Below are 25,695 nucleotides of genomic sequence, written 5' to 3'. Positions count from 1 at the left end.
TCTTTGCTATGATGATAATGATGATTATTATAATAATAATAAGGAGAACATAAGCAAGATCCTGATATGAGAGTCTTCCACGTACACTGTTTGAGGATAGAATGCAACCCGGCCTCCACCTGCGATCAAGAGACCACGGGGTAGCTAACTGATCAATCGCACAAGCAAACAAAGGGGAAACAAACATAATGTTATACAGTCTTTTGTCTCTGGAGCAAATAATTCGGGGTTAAACAATATGTACTCCGCAGCAAAATAATAAATATTGTATAGAGTGGGATATATATAATTGAATTTAAAATACTTCAAATACAAAATTATGTATCCCAGCTTTCCTTAATCTAATGTGAAGCACATATTGATTGTGAATTCCAGGTCCAAGCCCCTGGTTGAACAGGGCAAGGAAGGGTTCTGGCATTTGTCATTGAGAATGCGCATTCAGGGTCCAAGCCCCTGTCTGAAGTGGGGAAGCAAGGGTTCTGGCATTTGTCAGTAAGAATAAGAATACGAATTCAGGGTCCAAGCCCCGGTTTCAGGAGGGGAAGGAAGGGCTTCTGGCACTTGTCAATGAGAATATATGTGGGGAGAACGGGACTCTTTGCCCTCGAAAATGTTGATGATGTAAAATGAAATAATACCTCTGGCCTGTGTTTATTCCTGGAAAATGAGAATACATGTTGATGATGTAAAATGAAATAATATCTCTGGCCTGTGTTTATTCCTGGAAAATGAGAATACATGTTGGGAGAACGGAGCTTTTGGCACTAAAAAATGGTGATGGTGTAAATGAAATAAAACCGCCAGCATGTGCTTATTCCTGGATGTTGTAAGGGTGGTATCCCTAGATGAGTTTTATTAATGAAGTTTGAATTTCGGTGAGTCGACTCACGGATTTCTTTTCTCAATGCGACGGAGGTTATTTATTTGTGTTGCTCCCATGAGCCTGGTGCACTTTGATTTGTGGCAAACAGGTCACATAGCCATGTCAAAGGATCTCTTCATTATTAATCAAAATAAAAAACTACTCACCCATTTTGTTCATAAAAATCGTTACCAGTGGCGGTTTCATTATCCACGAAAATTTAATATAATTGCCTTCTTATTGAGCCCCTATTTTCACAGGAGTTTGAAATATCTGCCCCCACTGGCGATGAGGTTTTTTTTTTGGTGTTTCTTCTACTGGTATAAGATGACCTGCAGACCATTTAAATTGCATCCAAGATCCGTTTCAATGGATGTGACCAACCATCTCAAAGAACACCCTCAGCCTCAGATGAACCCATTCTTCTTTAGCTGACCCCTTTTTTTCAACTTAAAATGTCTAGTCACTTCCATTCACTTACCCCGCCAAGGCCAGTCCGTGTCTCCGGTAGAATACCGCCGTTACCAAGGAGATCATTATAAAACATTCCCTGTAGCCTCTCAGAGCGCAGAGCCATATCACATAACGATCTCCAACTTGCATTTTTTTCAAATGATGCCCGGATGATTTTGCGACTATCAAAATCTGAGCTGCAGCACTGATTTTAGCTCTGTTCATTGAAAATAAATTCCGATTATGCCTCTGATGTGATCAGGTAGCTGCAGGAGTCGCAGTACCAAAATATGTTGGGGGTACCATTTTCTGCTGCTGAGAAGCATCCTGATCTTCTTTATCGTCCTCTGCATTCCATACGAAATGGGCATACGATCCAAGAACATTGCTGCAAAATAGAGCGAATTAATCAGATAACATCAGCCTAAATTGTTCCATATATTAAAATCTGTATTAATCTAGCACACTTTTATAACCATTTGAGATATCGGGCTTCCTCCCTTTTAGATGAGATGGGATAAAATTTGTAAGTTTTAGAATCATCATACTTGACAATCCACCAAATCCTAAGATATGCATCTCTAATCTTAATACGATAAAATGCAAATAAAGCAATGCATGTAACAAGCGACTGATAAACAGGAGTCGAAATAATTGGATACAACAATAGAAAGAGTAAAGATACTAACCAGTCTTCTGGAGCAGCTTCAACAGCTTGATCAAAATAGGATTTGGCACGAGGTACATCTTTGTGAACATCCCATATGAGATTGGCATAAAGAGAGAGGATATCTCCATCACTGGGACTGGCTAGGATGGCCCTCCCATAATATTCCTCAGCTCTTTCCACATCACGCTGAACCTAAATACACACAAAACCAACAATATTGAGAATTTTTATATAAGAATATATAATCTGTAAATAGTGTCTTTGATATATGAGATCGGTAGATGATATACTGTCAAGAGGGATGCAATATCCGGGCCTAAAAGAGGCAGTACAGAGCTCCTAATGAACTTCATATATTACAATTCAGTGTGAGTACTGAGAGAAAACCTATACTACTATTCATAGTTATACTTATTACTGATTAATAAGGTGAAAACCTTTGTAGCAGCCCAAGGGTATTAAATTAAAACAAGGCTCAGCTTCCTCAGTACTCACCTCCTGCAGGAACCTCCCGTAATTTGTCAATAAAAGTGGGTTGCCAGGATCTGCCTGCAGCATTTTCTTGTAGTACGCATCCGTGTTATTGGAATCTGATTCAAAGCCATCTCCTCTCCTTCCATACCCTGTCACACCACCTCCATACCCTGTCCCACCAGAGAACCCACCTCCATCTTCATCCCCAAATCCTCCATTAACACAACCCGTCTCAGTTTTAGAACCAACAACAGCCCTATCGCACACCAAAGCTACTCCACTCCCTTCACATATCCTCCTTCCAGAGACAGATCGTCCCTCACCTACATGGATTCCAATGGCTGCCGTGATTTTTTCTGGAGACTCTTCATGTGGGTCTCCAGCGCTCTGAAACCCAATTGAAATTTCGGTATCAGAATTTTCAAGTTCCTCTTCCAGGGCCTCGTCCCATAAGTCACTACTCAAAAAACTTTCTGTAGAGAGCTTTCTACAGAGCTCCAAAGAACCGGAGCCCATCCTTAACCCCTGCCTGCTTGGGCTGCTATTAGACAATAAGAGATTATGTAAATCAGCTTCAGACAGGGTCCTTCCGAAGCAGGGCTGTAAATCATGATGAACCCACTTGCCATCGCTATTGACAGCAACAAGAAATTGGGGAAACCGAACAGATCCACGCGAATTCAATTCTGATTTTGGTTGAATCCCGACGAGAGAATTGAGCGCAGGAGTGGATGAACTACGGAGTAACATCTTGAAATGAAAGGCTAATAGAGCAATTAAGATCCGATTTCTGCCGATGATTCAGGAGCTGGGCAACGGAGAGTCTGAATATGCAAGACTCCACGAGTACCCGTGCTATATACTAGGACGGACGGGTTAAAAGCATCTTAACCGTGGTTAATGTTGAGCCCTCGACTCCTCCAGGCTCCGAGTTGAGGGTTAGGCAGGAGAGCGTCTAGCACATCGAGTAAGTACGCACGCGGAGGGTGCAGCGAAGGTGTCGGCTCATGAGGAGTCAAACCCTCGGGGTCCCGTCGTGTAGTCGATTTTAAAATGGTGTCGTGTCAAATTTTTCGAACAAAATTTCTCCGATAAAATGTTTTCAATGCTCAGCTGTTCGGCGGTGTATCCTAATCCGCACATGGTCGTCGGAGAAGATTCTTATGATTTTATTGCTTCTGTTACCATGTTAAACTGCATATCAAAATTATCTCAATAAAAATTATTTTCTAAACTCATGAAATTTTAAATTTTAAAATAGGATTTAAAAAAAACAACAAACGGATGGCCATCATAATTTATGGTTGGAAGAAGCATTTTCTACCGCTTAATAAGGGAGGGAGAGGGAGTGACTAGAAGAAGCATTTTCTAAATATGCTCTATGAATATTTACTATGATTCTGTATTTTCTTTATGAATAGAACCTGTTGATTATCACCGCCTTATGTTTTTTTTAAACTATTTGTATCAGTCGGCCATTAAAAGACCGTCAAGTAGTTTATGCTTAAGGGTTGAATAAAGTTGTCTCTTTCATGCACATAGTTAAACTATTCATGGTCGCAATGCTAACAGTGGTTGCAGGCTTTGTAGCGAGGTGGTCACTGCTTCAATTAAACTTTAATAGTTGCAGGTTCAGTTAAGTCACAGGTGTAAAGGCTCAAATAGGGTCATTATATCTGGTGAGGTTTAGATTTAGCAGGGTCATTATATCTGGTGAGGTTTAGATCCAGCACTAAAAAAAAGATGGTCGTAAACACCTGGACCGATGTGGGACCCAGCTGAGTAAATACGGGCACGGAGTACTCCGGACCCTTCGAAGAAGTATGCATTGATAATTCTTACAGGCCACTGGTTCAAGCAGATATCCAGGTTGTTAGAGATCTGGACCGCGGCATGGAAATCACTTGTAAATTTCCAGGATACCAAGATGTTATTTTTTTTATTGAAGTTATATTGAGCTCGGTTCCCAAAATTCGGGCCTGTGGCATTTGGCTTTATTGTATCCGGCACAAAATACCTGGATACACCTATCTTTATATAGTCAATATTCGGGGCAAAGAAGCGATCAATTTTGGGATTTTAATTCTTTAGCATTTAATGAAAAAAGAGGTAACCAGCGGAAGGGACTTAGCGCTAAGGCTTTGGTTTCAACCACATTCACATGGTGAGTTTCAATTAAGCCCCAGGTGCTAAGGTGGTCAACAAAGAACGAGAACGCGCGGTTAATTCTGGTCCAAAGGGAGACTTCCGCTGCACCCTTCTCTAATTTCTAGAGAGTTGGAATTATTGACACATTCACTTACGGATAAAAAGAAGACAACATTAACAGGGAGTAATTCGTTTTGGAACCTAGACTTCATAATAAATAACTTTTAATTCCTAAAACATAGGAAAAAAGTAATAGAATCTATCCAAGAGCAAATTAGTCTTAAATCACAAGATCTTTGGAAGTATCAGCAATGAGAAATCCTGGACAAGTTAAGACTAATGAGTATCAAGTGTTTAATAGGTTGGACTATACATATAAGAGATAAGCCATATGAATTAGTTTGAGTGGTTAAGTACAATAAATTATAAGTTAAGTCCCAGGGCAATGAGAAATCCTTGACAAGTTAAGACTAATGAGTATAAGTGTTTAATAGGTTGGAATATACATATAAGAGATAAATCATATGAATTAACTTGAGTGGTTAGGTACAATAAATTACAAGTAGGAGATTATAGGTCAAGTCCTCAGATTGGTTTTCTTAGTGGATATTATGGACCTTATTGGAGTTCCCATTAAAATAAGTTGTTAAAACTACAACTAATTGGCTTACCTTGGGTGTCATCCTCAAAATGGGGAAAGTGCCAAATGAGTTTTCCTTGGATATGCATTTCATCCTTATATCTATATATATATAAGAGATGAGGAATATGGGACATGTTTGTTTCTAATAACTTTGCATGACTACATAACCCCATTGTCATAGTTTGAGGAAACTATTGAAGAGACAGACTCCAAGGAACTTTATTCATGTAGACAGGCCATGAAAAATATAACTTATTATATCAAAGATCAATTGTACCTTTGTCACCAGCAAAGACTAGTAACAAGCAGGAGAGGCTTTTGGTCATTTGAAGGAAAGGCTTCTTCAAGTTTGAACTTTGATGATGAACAATTGATCCATTCGGGGATTCTTAGTCATTGGGTAATTTGTTGAATGGAAAGAAATAACACTACCTATAGACAAGGTTAAATAACAATTTCTCACAAACCAGAAAGTCAAATTGTTTAGTGCTTCAGTCTTCCAAGCAAAATCCAAAATCGAAGCATGCAAAATCCAAAATCAAAGCAAGCAAATTATTTCAAGAAGACACTTTCAATCATAAAATTTATTTCTATTCATAAAGATCCCAAACCTTTAGGAGTTTACATCTGATCCCAAACATCAAAAGGCTTACATTTACAGATGCAAAGTTGGCTAAGTAACAAAGAAATATGGGCTAGATCGCTTAAATGTAGTAAACCAATATCTATTTCACCGAGCTACACAACGTGCCTATATCACCACTGAATTTGAGGCCTTATAAAAAAAATATGTCGTATTGTCATCCTTTGTCTTACCACTTTGATTCATTTTTTTTGTCTTATTGTTGACACCTAATCATCAGGATTGGGTGAATATAATGTAAATAAATAAATAAGTAATATGAACAGTCATCGGGAGAAGAAGTGAACAATCTCCCTCATGTATATAATAAAGACCAACCTAAAGGAATAACATGAATTAATTTGTGGAGTTACTACCTGGTCTGACATGGTATCAGAGCCGGCGCCATTTTTGGCTTTCCTCTGCTTTGTAACTCCCTATTCTGCCTATGTTCTACCTTGCATACAAAACTCTACTCCTCTGCTCTCCATTTAAAAGCGCTGCTCCATACAATACACTACCCATTCAAAAGCGTTGTCCATATAATACGTTGGCCATTTAAAAGCGTTACTCCATATAAAAGCGTTGCTCCATATAATACGCTGCCCATATAAACGTTGTGGTGTCAGTTGCCTGACATTTTCTCTCAAGCCTACCTGTACGCTTGTCTACTACGCTGCTTGATACTTGCACCATTAACTGCTACGATGCTCGATACCTGCACCATTGACTGCTACTCTCCAAAACAAACCTAAACCCTCTCAGAACCTCTGGTAACAGCGCAGCGGAAATGTGGTGATATCCTCCAGCCTTCGTGGCGTCGACAGCAGGATACTTTGATTGATTGAGTCGTTCTGTCTCGTTGGAGAGATCCTTTGTAAATATGCTGTGTTTGGCTCCCAATACGCTGCTACATTTGGCATCCATATCATATCACCCCTCCTACGCGTTTTAGAAATCAGAGCGTCGCAACAGGAAGGACTGTTCCTTAGTGAAGGACTGGTATTTTCCTACTATTGTCCACATTTTGAGTTGGCTCCTGTAAAATCTGGAAATTGTGTGTTATTTCTTTGAAAATTGATTGTTGTTCTAAGTAATGCATTGAAGCAGTGTTAAATAGTCTTGAAGAATGCGTTGAACTCCTGGTGCATTGGGTTGGTTGAACGATGGACCGTGTATGCCTCTTGTGAAGCTGTTGCAACAACTTTAAGAAATTGCATCAGAATAAAATGATAAAGAATGGATGTAAATTATGAAGTGTTGGCATATGCGTTGAGGCCTGACAGTTCTTGTATTTACGCTGCCCCATTGAAGTTTGAATGTTGTGTAATATGATTGTTAACGCAGTTCTTGTATTTACGCTGCCTGTTATAAGTCAATGTATACATTAATACACAGTTCTTGTATTTACGCTTGAACGCTGGTTAGTGTATTACATTGAACGCTGGTTGCCGGAGCAGTCTAGTTTCTTGAATGCGTTGTACAATTTTTTTGTGTATTGAAGCTGCTCCACAATATATTTAGGCTGAATTATATTAGGCAGAAGTTTTTTTTTTGGTTATAGAATGCATTCAATCATATCCATTGTGGGAATAGTTCTCACTGGCAAAGAGAACTATCCTGAGTGGCCCGGATGATAAAACACACGCTCATTTTCAATGAGTTGTGGAAAGGAGTGTGTGTTGGAGACGGAGACAAAGAGCCAGAACAACCTACATCAGACAAAGAGCTCGTCATTTGGGAAAACAAGAACAACAAAGCTTATGCATTAATCGCAGCATCTGTAAATGAAGAGGTGAGTCGCCATATTTCTCCATTTTCAACTGCTTTTGAAGCCTTACAAAAGCTAAAAGAACTCTATGACTCACATTTTGCACTTGAAGTTTTTCAACTCATGATTAAACTCTTCACTCTTGAACTGCAAAATAATGATCCTCTTGCTCTTGCATTTGAAGTAAAGTCTATAATGCATGATATCAAATCCACTAAGGTTGAATTGGATATTCCTCTTATCGCTTTTCTCAAGGCACTTCATCCTACTTACTCCAATTATCTTGAATCATTGCAAGCAAATGGAAATCTCAAAGATATCATCTTTGACTCTCTTGTGAAAAAGTTTGTTGAAAGAGAGAAAGCTTTTGGAAAGAAGACAACCCCTGAATCTTCTAAAGAGGTTGTGTGCCTTGCTCATAAAGAAAAGAATCCTGCTAAAGATTCTTCCAAAGGAAGAGGTGTTCGAAGAGGAAGAGGAAGATATTTTAGAGGCATGGGGGGCAGAAACTCTCAAGGAGAAAAGGAAGATTTGCACTGCATACGCTACAAAAGAAATGGATCACATGATGCCTCTACATGCAAGTTACCATGGGACAAAATTGAGCAGCAAAGAAACCAACAGAAAGGTAAAACGATGATACAGACAAAGGTAAAGCACCTGAATCCGCTCACTATGTTGTGGCACAATGTAATATTGGAGTAAATGAAGATTTATTTAATGCTTCACTTGCTTCTTGGAAAAATGATTAGTTGCTTGATTCAGGACCAACTTGCCACATGACTCATAGAAAATATTTTTTTGAAGAATTTACTGACAATGTTGATGGAGCAGTATACTTTGCAGACCAATCAAAATCAAGCCATCAGGTCTTGGCACAATCAGGCTTCAATTGCCTGGTCTTCCAGACTTTCTTCTACATCATGTTCTCTATCTCCCACAGCTGAAGAGAAACTTGTTGTCCTTGGTCCACATCCACCAGCAAGGTCACTCCATTCATATGTTTGATGGCAAGCTTGAGGTGAGAAAATCATCTGACCACTCACTTGTCATGAGGGGAATAGAAGAAGAAATGCTTCTCAAGCTGCAAGGAACCTCTGCTCGTACACAACATTTCTCATACAATTCTCATTATGAAGAAGGTACACTTCCATCAAGTTTATTATGGCATGCTAGATTTGGACATTTGAACTATGACAACCTCCGCTTGTTGAAGAAAAATTGTGTTGCTGGTTTGCCTACAATTCCTAGGAAACTTAAGCAATGTGATGCTTGCATTCTAGGAAAGCATAGCAAACAGTCTTTTCATGATTCACATTCAAGAGCACATAGAAAACTTGAACTCATTCATTCAGATTTATGTGGTCCAATGCATGTTCCTAAATAAATATATGATGAAAATTATTGATGACTACACCAGAATGTGTTGGGTTTATTTATTGAAGAACAAATTTGATGCTTTTCAAACATTCAAGAACTTTCATAAATGGATTGAAAATGATGAACAATCTCATATTAGGTATATTCGCACTAATAATGGAAAAGAATACACATCAAATGAATTTGAAAACTATCTTCGCTAACATGGGATCAGACATCAAACAACTGTACCTTATAATCCCCAACAAAATCGTGTAGCTGAAAGAATGAATAGGACAATCTTAAATATGGTACGATCCATGCTCTTCTTAAAAAATGTAAAGATAATGTTTTGGGCTGATGCTATTCTATGTGCTGCATATATAAAGAATAGATGTCCATCTAATGCTATTAGAAACAAGACTCCATATGAAATGTGGTATGGACATGTTCCTTCGGTAAAGCATCTCAAGGTCTTTGGTTCCACTTGTTATGCCTTGATACGAAAGGTACATAGAAACAAACTTGGTGCTAGAAGTCGTAAATGTATCTTCCTAGGGTATTCAAACACCTCCAAAGCATACCGTCTCTATGATGAAGTAAATAAAAAGTTTGTTGTATCTAGAGATGCAATTTTTCTTGAATCATCCAAAACTGACAATGTTGTTGAGCGGAAACTTGATCACTTGGATAGATTCGCAAAAGCAAAATCATTTCAAGAATTTGATAATCAGATTCCACATCTTGAAGGGGGGATTCCTATACTAGATCAACATGTGGAATCTTCTTTTGAAGAACACTCTCCCCCACATGAAACTCCAACAAAAGATGATGCTTTAAGTGATGTGATTGATAGAATTGGGAGACTCAATCTTGATTCAGTCCCAAATCAATCAATGGAGCAGCCTAGACCATCTAAGAAAGGTCCCCCAAAGTGGTTAAAAAAGACACTTGAAAGTGTTCATCCTGATGAGGTTGGAAAGACAGGAACTAGAAATTCAAACCGGCAAAATGGAAGTGATGTAGATGACTCTAATTCACTTGTTGATATGGATGTTTCTTATGACTGTGAATTGAACTTGTCTACAGATTTTGAACCAACTTCCTTCAAAGAAGCTGCTTCTCATGATGAATGGAAAGAAGCGATGCAAAAGGAATATGATGCCCTCATAAAGAACGGCACTTGGAAGCTAGTTGATCCTCCATTAGGAACCAAACCAATTGGCTGCAAGTGGGACTACAAGAACAAGTATAAAGCTGATGGCTCACTTGACAAGCACAAAGCTAGGCTTGTGGCAAAAGGTTTTGCACAGAAGGAAGGGGTCGATTATGAGGAGACTTTTTCCCCCACAGCAAAATGGGCTACCATCCGGACACTATTTGCCCTAGCAGCTCAGAACAGTTGGAAAGTCCATCAAATGGATGTAAAAACTTCTTTCTTCGATGGAGATCTAAAAGAGAATTTTTTTATGTCCCAGCCTGAAGGATTTGTTGTGAAAGGACATGAACATAAAGTTTGCAAACTTGTGAAGTCCTTGTATGGACTCAAACAAGCACTGCGAGCCTGGTATGAAAAATTAACTGAGCATCTTTTGAAACTCAATTTCAAACATTATGATCTTGATGATGCAACTTTATTTGTCAAGAAAGTTGGCAAAACAATGGTATATCTTGTAGTATATGTAGATGATCTTTTGATGACAGGGAACAATGAAAGCTACATTTCATCCATAAAGAAGGAATTGGGGAAATTTTTTGAAATGACTGATTTGGGCTATGTTCATTACTATCTTGGTATTGAAGTAACCCAACATCCGAAGTCCATATTTCTTTCTCAAAAGAAATACATTGGAGATCCGTTGAACAGGTTTGGCATGACAGAATACAATCCTATTACTACTCCAATGGAACAAAACTTAAAGCTCACATCTATTGAAGGAAAAGAATTTGAGGATGCAACAAAGTATAGACAGCTTGTAAGAAGTCTCAACTACCTAACTACTACAAGACTAGACATTTTGTTTGCTGTTGGAATCCTCTCCAGGTCTATGCAAAAGCCTTGTGAGGGACATTGGTCTGCTGCAAAAAGAGTTCTAAGGTACTTGAAGGGAACTCAAGACTTTGGAATCAAGTATACACAAGTGGACGACTTCAGTTTGATTGGATACTCTGATTCAAACTTCGATGGAGACAAAGAAATTGGGGTATCTACTTTAGGATATGTTATGAGTCTTGGATCAGGAGCTGTCTCCTGGAGATCACGCAAACAATTAGTTCCAACAGATTCCGCAACAGAAGCACAATATGTGGTAGCAGCTGAAGCAACAAAATAAATTGTGTGGCTCAGGAAAATTCTTGAAGATTTGCAGGTAAAACAAGTACAATCAACTCCACTCATGATTGACAATACCTCTGCAATAAAGTTGGCCAAGAACCCAAAGTTCCATGATCGAACGAAGCACATCAATACCAAATATCATCTGATTCGACATCATGTTGAGGCCAAAACAATCCATCTCCGTCATTGTTCCACTAATGAGAAAATTGTCGACATCTTCACCAAAGCACTTGGAAGAGAAAAGCTTGAACGATTCAGAATGATGCTTGGACTCACCAACATCCCTTCAGATTAAGGGGGGGAATGTTGACACCTAATCATCAGGATTGGGTGAATATAATGTAAATAAATAAATAAGTAATATGAACAGTCATCAGGAGATGAAGTGAACAGTCTCCCTCATGTATATAATAAAGACCAACCTAAAGGAATAACATGAATTAATTTGTGGAGTTACTACCTGGTATGACACTTATCAAGGACAATTTATTTTTGCTTGAGTATTAGCAATAGTGTGTGAGCCAACACCAATAGACTCTTCAGAGGATCTGGAATGGAGGAAGACAACAAGGTATGTGGCATATTTTTCTGTTGATGTATTAACAAGGAACCAAATTACATCAATTTCAAGATTTAAACTACTAGAAAGGACCTATCTTCAAGTATAGGCATATCTTTCTATTGATGTATTAACAAGGAACCAAATTACATCAATTTCAAGATTTAAACTACTAGAAAGGACATATCTTCAAGTACAGGCTTCGATGCATTATTGTCATTTGAGCTGAGCTTCATAAGAAATACACCATCGAACAATAACATTTTTACTTTCAAATTGAGTGTTATAAGAGATCCACTATCCACCATTAACATTCTTTCTTTCAACTCTATTCCAACGAATGCCCACTTCTTCCTTGGTTAGTTATATCCCAAATTGAACTAGTACTTATACAGTGTTCCTCGTGCTCATGTGATCTGTGGTTGTATATTTGAGGTGACCCAATATATTTTTCATGCTCCCATCCATGATTCTATAATTAGTGGGTATTCATCTCAATTGAAAATATATGATTAGCAAGCCTCCAGTTCCTACAAGGAATCAAATTTTAGAATAAAGTTGGGGTGCATGCATTTGAATTTAGCACAACCTTCTGTCATGGTTTTCTATTGAAAATTAAGGAAAATGTTGATTATTATGCACCAACAAATGTAATTTTAATTAAATTAAAACTATTTTTTGGATCATATTCAGAAATGTCCAAGAGTGTAATTCCCAAATCTTCTTTTCCTTTGGTTTATCTTTGCACCTTTAAGGGCAATTGCTATTTTATGTGTTATCTATCATTTTATTTGTTGCTTATACAAATATGACTTTATTGTACCAAATAACCCTATCATCTTAAGGGTTATAGTGCAGTTTAATAAAAATCATCTAAAGTATTATTTAGATACTTCTCTTTGACAAACAATGTATCATGTTACTTCATAACCTTCATAAAGGTATAGTGCCCAAACCAATTTCTTGACTTCATGAATTCCACCTCTTCGATCTTCCAAATTATGAATGATAAATTTAAATAATTGAATGGCAATCCACATGCATATCTCATTACCTAGAATTGAGAGATAATTCTACATATCCACAAAGTCTCAAACTATTAGGCAAGAATCCATATCTAATATCACCTAAAATTAATTCTTTCCATATTGCTAAGGGTGGACCTCTTAACTCATGAAATTGTCAATTGTTTTATTGTTTTGTATGTCAATCAAATACAAAGGTAAAAGATTCTCTGCTAGTTTTAAATATTCCTATGAAAATATCTACAGCTATTAAGTCACCAAGGTGTATATATATATTTTTTTCTTCTATATCCCTTTTCCAATTCATCACACTTTGTTGTTTTGATTTTGTATTCTACCCTACATTTATATCGTCCAACTTCTCCCATTTTCTTAAACTCGTTAGAAATTTGTTCTTGAATTTAATTACTGCATCAAATGCTCCAAATATTTTGAAGGTCCACCTAGTTAGGGGAGTTATATTTAGTGGACATTTTTGGAGGTCAATACATAGGTTTTTTTTCAATTTTGTGATACGATTTGAAATGAGATAGCAATATTCCCTTGTTTCAATTATATTTTGTAAATGAATTATATTTTTAAATGTTAAAAATAATTGATAAATCAAATTATATAAAATTAATAAATAATAAGATTCAAGGGGAAAAATTACCAAATCAAAATATGGAATTATTATTTATCAGAATATTGGAATAATTATTTTTTGTTCCAATAAGCTCATTGAGTGTGTCAAATGAGTTTTTTGATACGATGCAATGTTTATTTGTTAGAGATGTCAACACGAAGAGCAATGGTGTTTATTAGGCAAACAAATATGTGGCTTACCAATGGACATTAAATGAGCGGGGTTGTATATATGTGGCCTGCCAATGGGCATTAAATGAGCGGGGGTTATATATATATGGTCTGTCAATGAGCATTAAATGAGTGGGGGTTGTATATATGTGATCTGCCAATGGGCATTAAATGAGCAGGGGTTGTATATGCCCACCGTTGAATAAGTGGTCTACCAAAATCTAATGGTAGACATATACAGTGCCCGCTCATTTAATGCCCATTAGTAGGCTACTTATTTCCAGTGGTCTATTAGCATAGGATTGCCATATTGTTGTCTTCCATATTGTACCATTATTACATTGCAATTTTAGTTAATATTCTCACCAATAGACATAAGAAGTTAATATGCGCTCTCAAAATTTATTGCCTTGTAAATATTGATTTATTAAATCTCATTCTTAAAAAACATAATCCATTTCTATTTTATAATTTGTTGTTTTGTAAACACTGATTTATTAAATATCATTCTTAAAAAACATACTCCATTTATATTTTATGTTGAGAAGTGTTTCTATTTTGAAATATAATGGAGGCTACAAGATTGAATAATAAAATATTTATAACAACGTTTTTTCCTTTACTCTTCATTTTTTAATAATTTAATTATTAATTATAAAATTAAAAATATTTATAAGTTTGCTAAATAAAAAATATTTAATTAACAAATGAAAATATATATTTACACATCATTACCTCTATCGATAACAAGGTTTTCTATCAATGCATTTCAATCATTACTAATTTTCCAAATATTGGGACTTCGAATTTTCATGTAATAATTCGAAGAACTACTAACTAGTATTGCACGGATGTGTAAAGAAACGTCGAAGGCGTTAAATGGAGAGGGAGGGACATGCACATGTGAGGGACACTTGTTCAGATTCTGTTAATGACGATGAATTTGAACAGTGTCGTGAGGATAAACCTCGCCATAGAAAAGCCTTCGGCATAAATATTCAACTCTTGGACATTGGAGAAAGGATTCTATGGGTTTTGGCCATTCAACTCAAAAGTGGCAATAAATCACTACGTAGCGATTCAATGGCAACGACATTAGGGATGCACCAGTGATGTGATTGATCAAAAAGTGAAAAAAAAAACACAACGACAACAAGATTTGGACGTCTTCCATGAAGATTGTTTGGTTATACAACAAAAACTGGATCTCGCCTTCCATGAAGAGACCACACGATACTCAACCCGTTAGTCACACAAGAAAGGAAGGGAAAATAAACAAAAGTTTAAAACAATTATCATCTGCTTGTTTATGGGGGCTAATGTTTCTGGTTCCAACGTCATGTTTAAACCGAAAGGCCAAAGGAGGTTGGGTTTGTGGTCTCTACGAATGAGGGTACTTGTTGAGGCTTCTTGTCCTGGACAGTGTTGATGATATAATTATTTTTCTTTTTTGATAATAATTTTTATTATCAAAAAGCAACTTACGTATATATATATTTTTTGTCTTTGATGGTTAATGTCATGCCACTTAAATCAAATTATTTGACAAAACAATAGACAATCAATTTATTAAAATATATTGTTCATAAAAATAAAGTTGACAAGAATATTTTGCCTATACCATGCAACTACAAGATAACTATTTATATAATGTATCACAACCTTAGCATGCCTCTTAAAATTTATAGAAAAAACAAACATCTTAGCATGCCTCTTAAGAACTATAGACAAAACAAACATAAGAAAAGCTCAAAGCAAGTGGAGTTTTCTTCCTCAATAGTTACAGGTTCCATAAGTTTGTAGTTGCTTGGTAAGTTGGTAAAGTGCCTAAAGCCACGCAAGCTTCAATCCTCAACTTGTTGTTCATCTCCTTCAATTGTAGCATAATATCATCAAAGGATTTGAAGAATTTCCTCCTTAGTGTCTTTCCTATCAAGTAATACATGGCCCAAAAGTGACTTCATGCGCCAGTAGAGTTCAATAATGTGTAAATATTGATTGTGCAAGCCATAGGCATGACTTGTGCCCTACACCGAAGCTATGACCACTATTGTGACCTCTGAGTCAAATAAATAATTTTTTTCCTTTACCATGTCATCCTTTAACTCCTGCAGCTCATTCTTTATTTCTTGTGGGATTTATTCTTGATATAATTGGGCCGAAGACTCCACTCTCATCCACACCCAAGAGTCGCCTAGTGAACCTATGTTGCCATGACCCCTCTTACAATGAGCCCTTTGGCACACCATAACTACTACCAAAGGGATGTGGATCAAGACCGAATCATAAGAGAGAGCCAAACCGCAATGGGGTGACAGTTGAGAGAGGAAATGCTTGCAGTGAACCCAACAACTCAAGTTCTCGACAAGAAAGTTGCAAAAAAACCCCATATGGAAAATTGCAATTGAGTGGAAAAGACTAAAACTCTACTCACATATAAACACTCAGAGTAAATTAAAATAATGAGATTGAATGGCATAATTCTTAGGAAACCAATCAAAATTATGAGTATAAGCCAAAAGTCACCAAACAACCACTCTAAGCTTGTGGATATCCCACTCTAGATACAACCCAACTTGAATGTGGAGATAACCAACATGTTCACCATAAATTGCATTATGAATATAGCACCACATTCATAACAAGGTTGGCAAGCATGTTGGCCTCATTCATTGAATGATGTGTGATGTACTCTCCACACTCTTGATAGGACTCATCCATGTGCACCCCATACAAAGAGGAGAGATCCTCTTTGGCTAAGAGACAACGATCATCCTTCCACTAAGAGATTGGGAGGGTTGCCTAAGAGCTACTGAGAACCTGAGTTGGGCGTCAACATCCCTTGTTAACTAGGTGATAGGATAGTATATTTCCTTTCCTTCGAACATCAGAGGTTGTTACCACTAGGATGTTGGGAATAATAACAATAATCTACATTAGGAAGCTTTCTAGCTGTCAGCTACAAGATATTTTATGAGGGTCCATTGAATGAATGATTCTTTTTAATTGAGGATATCATCAGTTTTGGATCTCCCTCTATAAAAAGTTTGGAGAAGTTATGTTGCGCTTGAAGGAGACCATATTCCAGCACTTGGAACTCGATTGGATTGTTATTATTGTGTCCAAATGTACCAACGTAAGGATATATAATATTTCCTTGAGAGTCTCTAAATACACCACAAAACCTAGCAATTACGAGATTTCTTTTTGAAGCTCCATCAAAGTTGAGTTGATAATCATAAAGGTAAGGCGAGACTAAAAAATCGGAGATGGGAAGGCAGGAGTGGAGGGAGGGCGCAAAGAAGTTGGGAATAAAGGAGATGACTACAAGAGATGGGGGATAATCAATTTCAATGTCGAAGTTTTCCAATCCTCAATTGACCAAGGGTGAATTCAAATCATCTTCCTAAAAAGTGTAGATGATATAAATGACATAATATAGAAAGAATTTTGTTCCATAAAGTTTTAACCATATTGTCTTAGATGAATTTTATTGTATTAAATAGCTAGGGGCTTAGAGTCCAATATGGGAATACATGTTGTGCTATAAAATTACAATAAAAAAAATTAAATTAATCAAGTTTAAATACATCAACTCTTTTAAATTTTCAAAAAATATTTATGTAAATTCATTTTAAATCTAGGTCTATCAAGCACAATTAGGGATTAAATGTAAGATGCCCCTTTAGGAATATCTCAAAAACCCCACTAAAATTTCTGAATTTGCTAGAGTTCTTCATTAGTGTGTTTTGTCAAACAGTTTATGTACATATAGTTGTAGGTGAACCTTTTGTAGTTTATTTCAGTTAAAATAGACACAACATCAAAAACACACAATGAAAGTGCTTCAAACTAGCAAGATATAATTTGTATTATACTCAAAAATAGTGCATACCCATATTAGATTATTACAATAACCACATAGTCTTATCTCAACACTGGAAAATAGCTCAGAAACGTACCAGCAATGAGTGGTATACTTTAGGAGTGATGAAAATAAATATTCAGGCTTTAAATCTGATGTATACAGTTTAGGAAATACCTCCCCACATACAACATCTAACTTAGCACAAAAAACAATGTAACTCATCCCATGAACAATTATTAACTCGACCCCTACTAAGAAAATATTCAATCCCCCATGCAGACTCGAAAATGTATCATAATATTAGTTAGTCCCTTCATAAATGGCAACACTAAGCTCAGTCCTCAGAGCTAATAAATAAAGTGTCTAAACAAGATGCGTACGCAGCTCCAACAAGGTATAAACTCGGTCTTTCGACAATAAATGCAACTTTGGGATTCACCACAACTTGCCCACAATAAAGACACAGATTCGTCCAACCACAATGAGATGAACTCGACCCTCCTTTGCAAGTTAAAATAGTCCTTTTGAAACAAAACTCAAAACCCTAGTGTTTTTCTCAAGAGCTCTCAAAAATTCTATTTTTCAAGTGAGTGAATGCAAAAATCACGAGACTCCTCATTTTCTTTTTTTTTATAACTTACTTGACTTTTTGCCATATTTTTACAGTTTTATTTAATAGTCACTTTAGTGGGTTTTCTCAGTTTATAATTTAAAAATGACTTTTTCTTAGCCTAAGACTCATGTAACAGCCCTTGTTAAAAATCCATGTAAAAATATATAAGACCACGAGTCATGTGACACGTGTTCCTAGTGGAATGGTGGGGAAAACATCCCAGTGGGGTGTCACTTCGGTTTATTATGGCTAAGGAAATTGGCAAAGGGAATGACAAAGGCTTTGGAAAGGCATGGGGCATTTATTGGCATTTTATTTATGAAAATAATGGAAATTAGGATACAATAAAGGTGAAAGGTCACAAGTTGCATCTAAGGAGGAAAATGAAGGAAAATAATGGAAATTGAAAAAAATAGAGGCCTCGTTGATAAAAACGCTTATGAGGATTAGTTGGGAAGATTTCGGACAGGTTTTGGTGGAGCTCTCTTCAATTCTCTTTCTCTCTCATACTCTTGGACACTTAGAGTTTTCTTGGAGCACTCTTGGAGGAGTGTTGCATACTTGGAGTTTTGGAGAAAAAATGAAAAGGAAGAGCAAGAAAGCGCAAGAGGACATCGGGATCAACAACTACAGTGGGTTTTGCTTATAGGTATCGAGTTGCATGTATTTTTTCCTCACTAGTTTTAGCATGCATGGCATATGCATGTGGTTTATTGGTCATGATCTATCATTGGCATGGAGGATTGCCTGGATTGACAGTGGATTTGCCTAGACTTGCCATTTCCTGGATAGCCATGGTGTTGTGGGTTCATTTCTTTGTTTTTCTAGCCGTCCTCATGTTTCCTTGAGCTTGGGTTGGCTTACTAGTTCCTGGAAGCCTTGGTTGGACAAATGTTCTGGAAACCCTATAACAGCTTGGGTTGAATTACTAGTCCCAGAAGCCTTGGTTGGACAAACGCTCTAGAAGCCCTTGGTGGGTTGAGTTACTATTCCTAGAAGCCCTGGTTGGACAAACGCTCCAGAAGCCCAGAGTAAATTGTGGGTTGAGTTACTAGCCCTGGAAGCCTTGGTTGGAACAAATGCTCTAGAGCCTTGGAAGGCTTGGGTAAAGACCATTCTGGTGATGGTTGTGATGTCCAAAAGTGAGATGGAATCATTGTTTGATGGGTTGAGGTGGTTTGGCCTCTGGAAGCCCTAGACGATTTTGATTGATGTGTTTTATGAGATCCCACATTCATGCTTGGAATATGGCATGGGGATGAATGGTTGAAGAGAGTATTAGCTCATCCATTATTTGGTCGGGTGGAATGTGATAGTCCCATACCAGGTTGGCTTTTGCATCATGAATATAAGGTTATTTCTCCTTGTTATTTCATGAAGTATTATACTGGTTTATATGTGGATTGTATGGCTAATGTATCATTGATATTTCTATTGTTATTATGTTATTTATAAGCATGTATTATGACAATGATAATGTATGGCTCTCCTTATGTTTTGATTTGTAAATGAATGAACAATGTATCTATGACCTGATAGATGATAATGCAGCTAATGATATAGGGGAAACAATGTTTCTTAGTGATTCTCAGATACGTATGAGACCCCTATGCTCAGATCTATTGTTTAAACTTGTATATTACATACTTGTGACATGTTTGTTGAAATACCTGTCATGGCTAGTAGGGGTGTCCAGTCAAGTCCTTGTTCAAGTAAGTGCATTTGTATCATTATTTGGTTGTTATCTTTGAGTTCTAAAAGTGTCATTGAGTAATGGGTAGTGACCTGGTCTCTGGGCCTGAAATAGTGGCACAAATCCCGAAGATGCAAACACAGGTCCGAGGAGAAAAGTCCTTGGATGCATGCATACCCATGCTATGGGAGCATCCAAAGTTAGACGCATGCATGCCCATATCAACGGAGTGTCCGGGGGTTTAATGGTCAAAAAATTCAGTTGATCTTAGGGGTTGGTTATCTAAGTGGTTGGGAAGGCTCCTGGGAGTCCTGTTGCTGATGTGAAAGGTCTGTGTGATGTGTTCCACCGATTCCACTTCCTTAAGGTGACTTAGGAGGTCGAATCATATCATTGTAACTTCTCGCCACATGTTTACTCCAGTTGGTCGATTACTTGAGTAGATGTGGGAGGAGGATGTGGCAGAGTGGTATCAAAGAATGGTTCACCCCTCAGACTGGATGGGTTGTGTCTTGGTCATACATTCATGTCAGTTACATAGGTGTTCCTTATGCTTGTAGTCCATGTGCTTGTTGCATTTGCATGGTGTTGATCATGGTTGTAGTGATGTCACCATGTAAAGGTTGATGGTGTTGTTGTGGGATGTGTCATGATGAGTGTATGGGTGTATATGCATTGTTATGCGTGTCGGTGTCTATATGCATGCATTGTCGTGGTTATGGTCATCATGATGATATTGGTATGTTATGATGCTAATGTGTTGGCTGAGATAGAGTAGGAGATGCAGATCATCAAAGTGAAGTTGCAGCATTGGACCTCGAGGCAAGAGCATGTCGTCATACAGGTTTGTATGTTGGGCATGTAGGTATGTAGGTTAAGGATTGTTATATGCATTATGGTTATGTGTATGCCTTTCATTCTATTGATGTTATGGTTACATACATGATAGATGCTAGTTGATTAGTGTAGTCATATGCATGTGTCAGATAGTCATGAATGATAGTAACTTGTGGTTGTATGCATTGCTATTGTTGTTTTAGGTTAGATAACTTGATGATTATGTTATATGTAGTTGACGAGTATGTTATAGGTTAATTTGTTGTTGTTATATGATAGTCATCTTGATGATTAGGTTATATGTTGTTGATGAGAACGATACATAACTCATTGTTGTTATATGTAACACCCCCTCCTCCCAGGTTCACCTAAGAAACCGACCAGTCGGGGTAAACATGCGACAAGAGAGGCTAATATAAGGGATTAAACTTCCTTGGTGACCTTAAGGAAATAAAACTGACAAAACATATCAAACAAACCCATCCACATTAGCAACAACACCCTTAGAAGACATGTCAGCCACTCAAACACCCTGTTCTCGAGTCCCACTGATGATTTAAGTCTTTTAACCCCTGGTCACTGTCATGTTATAGGAAAGACAGCGACCAGAAGACAAATTCGCTCTCACATACCAATGTGCCAGCGTCCCTGGACATTTTTTAGCAGACCTGTGCCAACATCCCTGAGATTTGAGCCACTTTTCTAGCCCAAAATCCAGGCCTCTACCCAGAACTTGTTATAACCTTTAGAATCCATCAAATACATAATGACAATATAAAAAAATCAAAATCAACCTCAGGACTAGGCCTAAGCTTCCCCAACTGGGACTGACATTCTACCAAACACTTGGCATCAATGGAACCTACAGGTCTAGGATACAAGACATAATGTAAATGACTAAAAGATCTTATGAAACATAACTAGAAAGATCACCACTTTCTCCATTTAACTATCATAACATCAATTAGGTTTTGCATCCATCCATTTAACAATTAGAAGTAAATACATGAAATAACCATGACATGAACCAGTCATATAACCACGCTTATGACCAGCATAAAACCATATAAATACCAGATATAAACCAGTGCAAAAGTAAGAGAACTTAGATTTTATTAATCATAGGCAAATCTGATCAGGTTCGAGACTTCCATGTACCACCCGACTATAGACATGGCTGAACCAAATCTCTCTTTCAGCCAGTCACCCCCGTGTCATATTCCAAGCATGAATGTGGGATCTCATAAAACAACCAAGGGAATCCAGAGGTTAAACCATCTCCACCCTCATCAAACCGTGATCACACCAAAACCGGTGCTTCGATCACAACCAAACCGAACTTGGAATGTCATCCGAAATCCATCACTATCCTTGAGGAATTTTCCATCTCCTTGTCTATCAGGCTTTACCGCAATCCAATCCTGAATCACTAGACCCTAAACCGAGATCAATCTCTCAGGATTTACCCCAATCCCAACCTGGATCACTAGGCCCTTAGCCGAGATTTCTCCCTCAGGTTTTATCGTGTATCCCGTAAAAATCAGTTAAGGGATTCCTAGGCCTTTGGGAATGAAACTTGAGACCACCTCCACCCCAAATTTTGGAATCCATCCGGAAAACCAAAGCTCAAAACTGATATAAACATACCAACATACTATGGCATCTAGAAAAAGGCAAGGCTAGGCTGAAAACCATTGTCATAACTAGGCAAAACCATGTCACAAATAGCGAGAGAACCATACACCAACTTGCAAAGCCATGCATTTTGAAACCATATAGGAAATCACACATGAAAAAGTTTACATGCAAGTATTCCCGCTAAAGTTGTGTGATCTTGCTTTTCCTTTCCTTGATCCTTGTTTTCCTTTCTTTCCATTTTCTTGTTTTTCCTTCCTTGCTCCAAAGCTAGAGTGCTCCAAGAAAACTCTAAGTGACCTAGAGTGAGAGAGAGAGAATAATGAGAGAGCTCCAAACTTGAAATGACAAAATGTTACCAAGTGATCCTCAAAAGCCTTTTTGTTAATGTGGCCTATATTCTCTTCATTTTCCATTATTTTCCTTCAATTTCCTCCTCACATGCAACTTGTGACTTTTCACCTTACTTTTCTCCTAATTTCTTTTATTTTCATAAATAAATGTGTCAAAAAATGTATTTTTCCTTTTAATGCCTTGCCTTAGCCTTTGCCAATTTTCCTTAGCCAAAACACACATCCAATGATGCCGACTAGTAATTCTTTGCCCAACATTCAGCTTGGAATATGTGTCGCTTACCTGTGGTCTTATTTTGCCTTTATTAACTTTTATTACCCAGAATTTTCATGAGGGTTGTTACATTATATGATAGTAACTTGATGATTAGGGTTATTACATTAAGATCTTGATGTTATATGTATCATACTAAGTTGGATTGGTTTATGCAAATGGTTAGGGTTATGAAATTCAGGTATGAGTTAATATGTTGTGACATTATGTCATACTAATCTAGATTGATAGTGCATATGTGATTATTATGTATGAATGATAATTGTTTATGAGTTTATGATGTGAACATGTTATCTAGTGACTATTATGGATATCATGACCTTATTTATGTTTGAGTTGATATGTTGTGAAGTTATATCGTGCTAATCTAGATTGATTGTGCAGACAAGATAGCCTCCCCTAAGATACATTAAGGTATGAGTTTCTTATGTTGGTCTATTTGGTGTTTGAATGTTTGACTATGTCGTTTATTTGGTGTTTGAACGTTTGGTGTTTATTATTTCGCCTATCTATTGTCTGAATGTTTGATTACTTAAATGATATTAATATGTGTCTATAAGATTTCTTGTCATAATGGTCTTGTTTTAAGCTGGTTGTACTAATACATATGTGTTGAGACTATTGATATGTACTTGAGTGTAAGTAGGTGATAGTTGTAGCATTATGTCTAATGACTATGAGTTGACTATATATTATGACATAATTGTTACTCTTGGTAAAGGTTGATTTCAAATTAGTAGATATGTTTCCTTGATCCTTGGAACATGTGGTCGACATGTGTGAGCACTGGCACGGAAACATGTTTGGTATTAACATGACAAGGTAATAGTTGATTTGTTTATATAACGAACATCGGGGTGATGTGACAATACATAGTAAGACTTGATTGCAACAAAGTAAAAGGTAAAAGAAATGAATTGTGTGAGAATTCCTTTGGCTATGTTTAGAAACCCTAATTCTAAACGAATGGGTGTTTTTCCTACAAGAAGTCTTCTTAACCCTAATTTCTCTGAAATTATGTGGATATGTGATATATTCATGGACATGTATTTGACAAGTATAATTGCTAGTGTCTAGTTATAACTAGATCTATCAAGGGAATTGGAGTCCCTTGAGAGACAACATGGATGTGTTCAGCTACAAGGCAATATGACTGGCACGACAACGTAAGGTAACTAGTATGTTGTTATGTTTATTTATGCATTGACAATTATGTGTTTATGGCAATATGATGCAAAGGATTACATGGCAAGGAAATTGCCATGAGATTTTGAAGAAGGCTTGAGTTGAGTTTTTCCTTGGAAGCGCCGAGAACCATGAGGATTGAGTCATGGTGTCTGTTGGTAGTCTTATGATTTTGGTATTTTGTGATTTGTTGCATTTGATTGTGACTTGTTTATGTCTGGTGCAAGGTCTTTCCACTTAGTTGTGGTGTCGTGTTGTTATTGGTTCTCATGGTCTTCTTCTTGTTTGTTTCTTGATTTGTTTTTTAAGTTTTGAGTCTTAGGAATTGGTTGCGAAATATGAAAGTTAATGGAACTCAGGGAGAGCTGAATGAACCCTAGCAGGCAATGTGAGACTCAAATGAAGGTCAGTGCATGAGTAAATGACAGTTGAAGGAAAGAATATGACATCCAGTTGGATTGGTTTGGTCCATTGGGATAATGGATAGTGGCAGGATAGTCATGAGAAAGGTAACAATAAAGATAAAGTAAAATGGATTTGAGGTTTCAGATGCCTTGCCTATGTTGGTAACTCTTGTTCTCAATATTGTGCATGTTGTGCATGAATAAAGCAAGTTATCTTAACCTTGGCCTTATGACATCTAGTAATTATGATGTGATCGTGATTGCTTTATGTTAATGTTTATATGCATACATGTATGCACGTTATCTGATAGGGTCATTAGGGATCATGATTTTTTTTATGTTGATGTTTATATGTATATATGTCGTTGTCTGACAAGATCATCATTGTTTTATGCTAATGTTTATGTATATGTATGTATGTATCCATGTATCTATGTCACTATTCGACAGGGTTTTCAAAAATCATTCTTGTGGAGGAGTGATTGCTTATGCAAGTGAATGGCATGACTAGGTTCCTAGTCTTATGGGGAATCAAGTGGGGGAGTAGTCATGGCAAATATACGTGGTAAGTATCATGTGGATGCGAATTGATATTATATGCTTCTATTATGCCTATGTTTATGTTATGATAGGTAACTTTGAGAGATACATTAGCTAAATGAAAGCAATGAGTTACGCAGCATGCTAGGATAAGCATGGATGGCGAAGAGACACTAGAAGAAATGTTGCAGAGACAGTGTGGTTTTGGATGTGTGGTACTATTGTTGTGCATGATGTATATTCAGTGATTGTACCTATGGTAATGTGTACATGTAATATTTGTAGTATTGTGTACATATGATCTTGTGTGCCTATTGTATGTATGGTGTTGTGTGTATATTGCATATGCAATGCCGGATATAGATGGTGTTATGTACATGTCGGATATGTTGTGTTATGCACACACTGCACTGTGTGCATGATGGATATGCGGTGTTGTGTGCATATTGTACTGTGCGTGTGTTGGATATGCAATATTATGTACATAGGGTTCTATGTACATATATATGCAGTGCTATGTACATATGGTTTTGTGTGCATGTTGTGCATGTGGTGCTATGTACATATGATGTTG

At 37.1% G+C, this 25,695-nt stretch overlaps 1 protein-coding gene across 1 annotated transcript; it reads right to left on the bottom strand.

Annotated features, from left to right (window-relative positions):
- Positions 1 to 1,210: 1,210 nt before the first annotated feature.
- On the bottom strand, positions 1,211 to 3,377 carry LOC149230114 (uncharacterized). The gene is made up of 3 exons (XM_089378851.1): positions 2,481 to 3,377; positions 2,005 to 2,177; positions 1,211 to 1,703 (listed from the first exon to the last, which is right to left on the bottom strand). Exons 1-3 carry the CDS (start codon positions 3,207 to 3,209, stop codon positions 1,574 to 1,576), a joined length of 1,032 nt encoding a protein of 343 aa, XP_089234977.1. The 5' UTR covers positions 3,210 to 3,377; the 3' UTR covers positions 1,211 to 1,573.
- Positions 3,378 to 25,695: the final 22,318 nt, after the last annotated feature.

This window comes from Pinus tabuliformis, chromosome J, assembly GCF_031772625.1.
Source record: "Pinus tabuliformis cultivar Carrire ecotype Pingquan chromosome J, CPIR1, whole genome shotgun sequence".
In the NCBI taxonomy this organism is placed as follows: domain Eukaryota; kingdom Viridiplantae; phylum Streptophyta; class Pinopsida; order Pinales; family Pinaceae; genus Pinus; species Pinus tabuliformis.
This window is presented reverse-complemented; position numbering and strand designations above follow the sequence as displayed.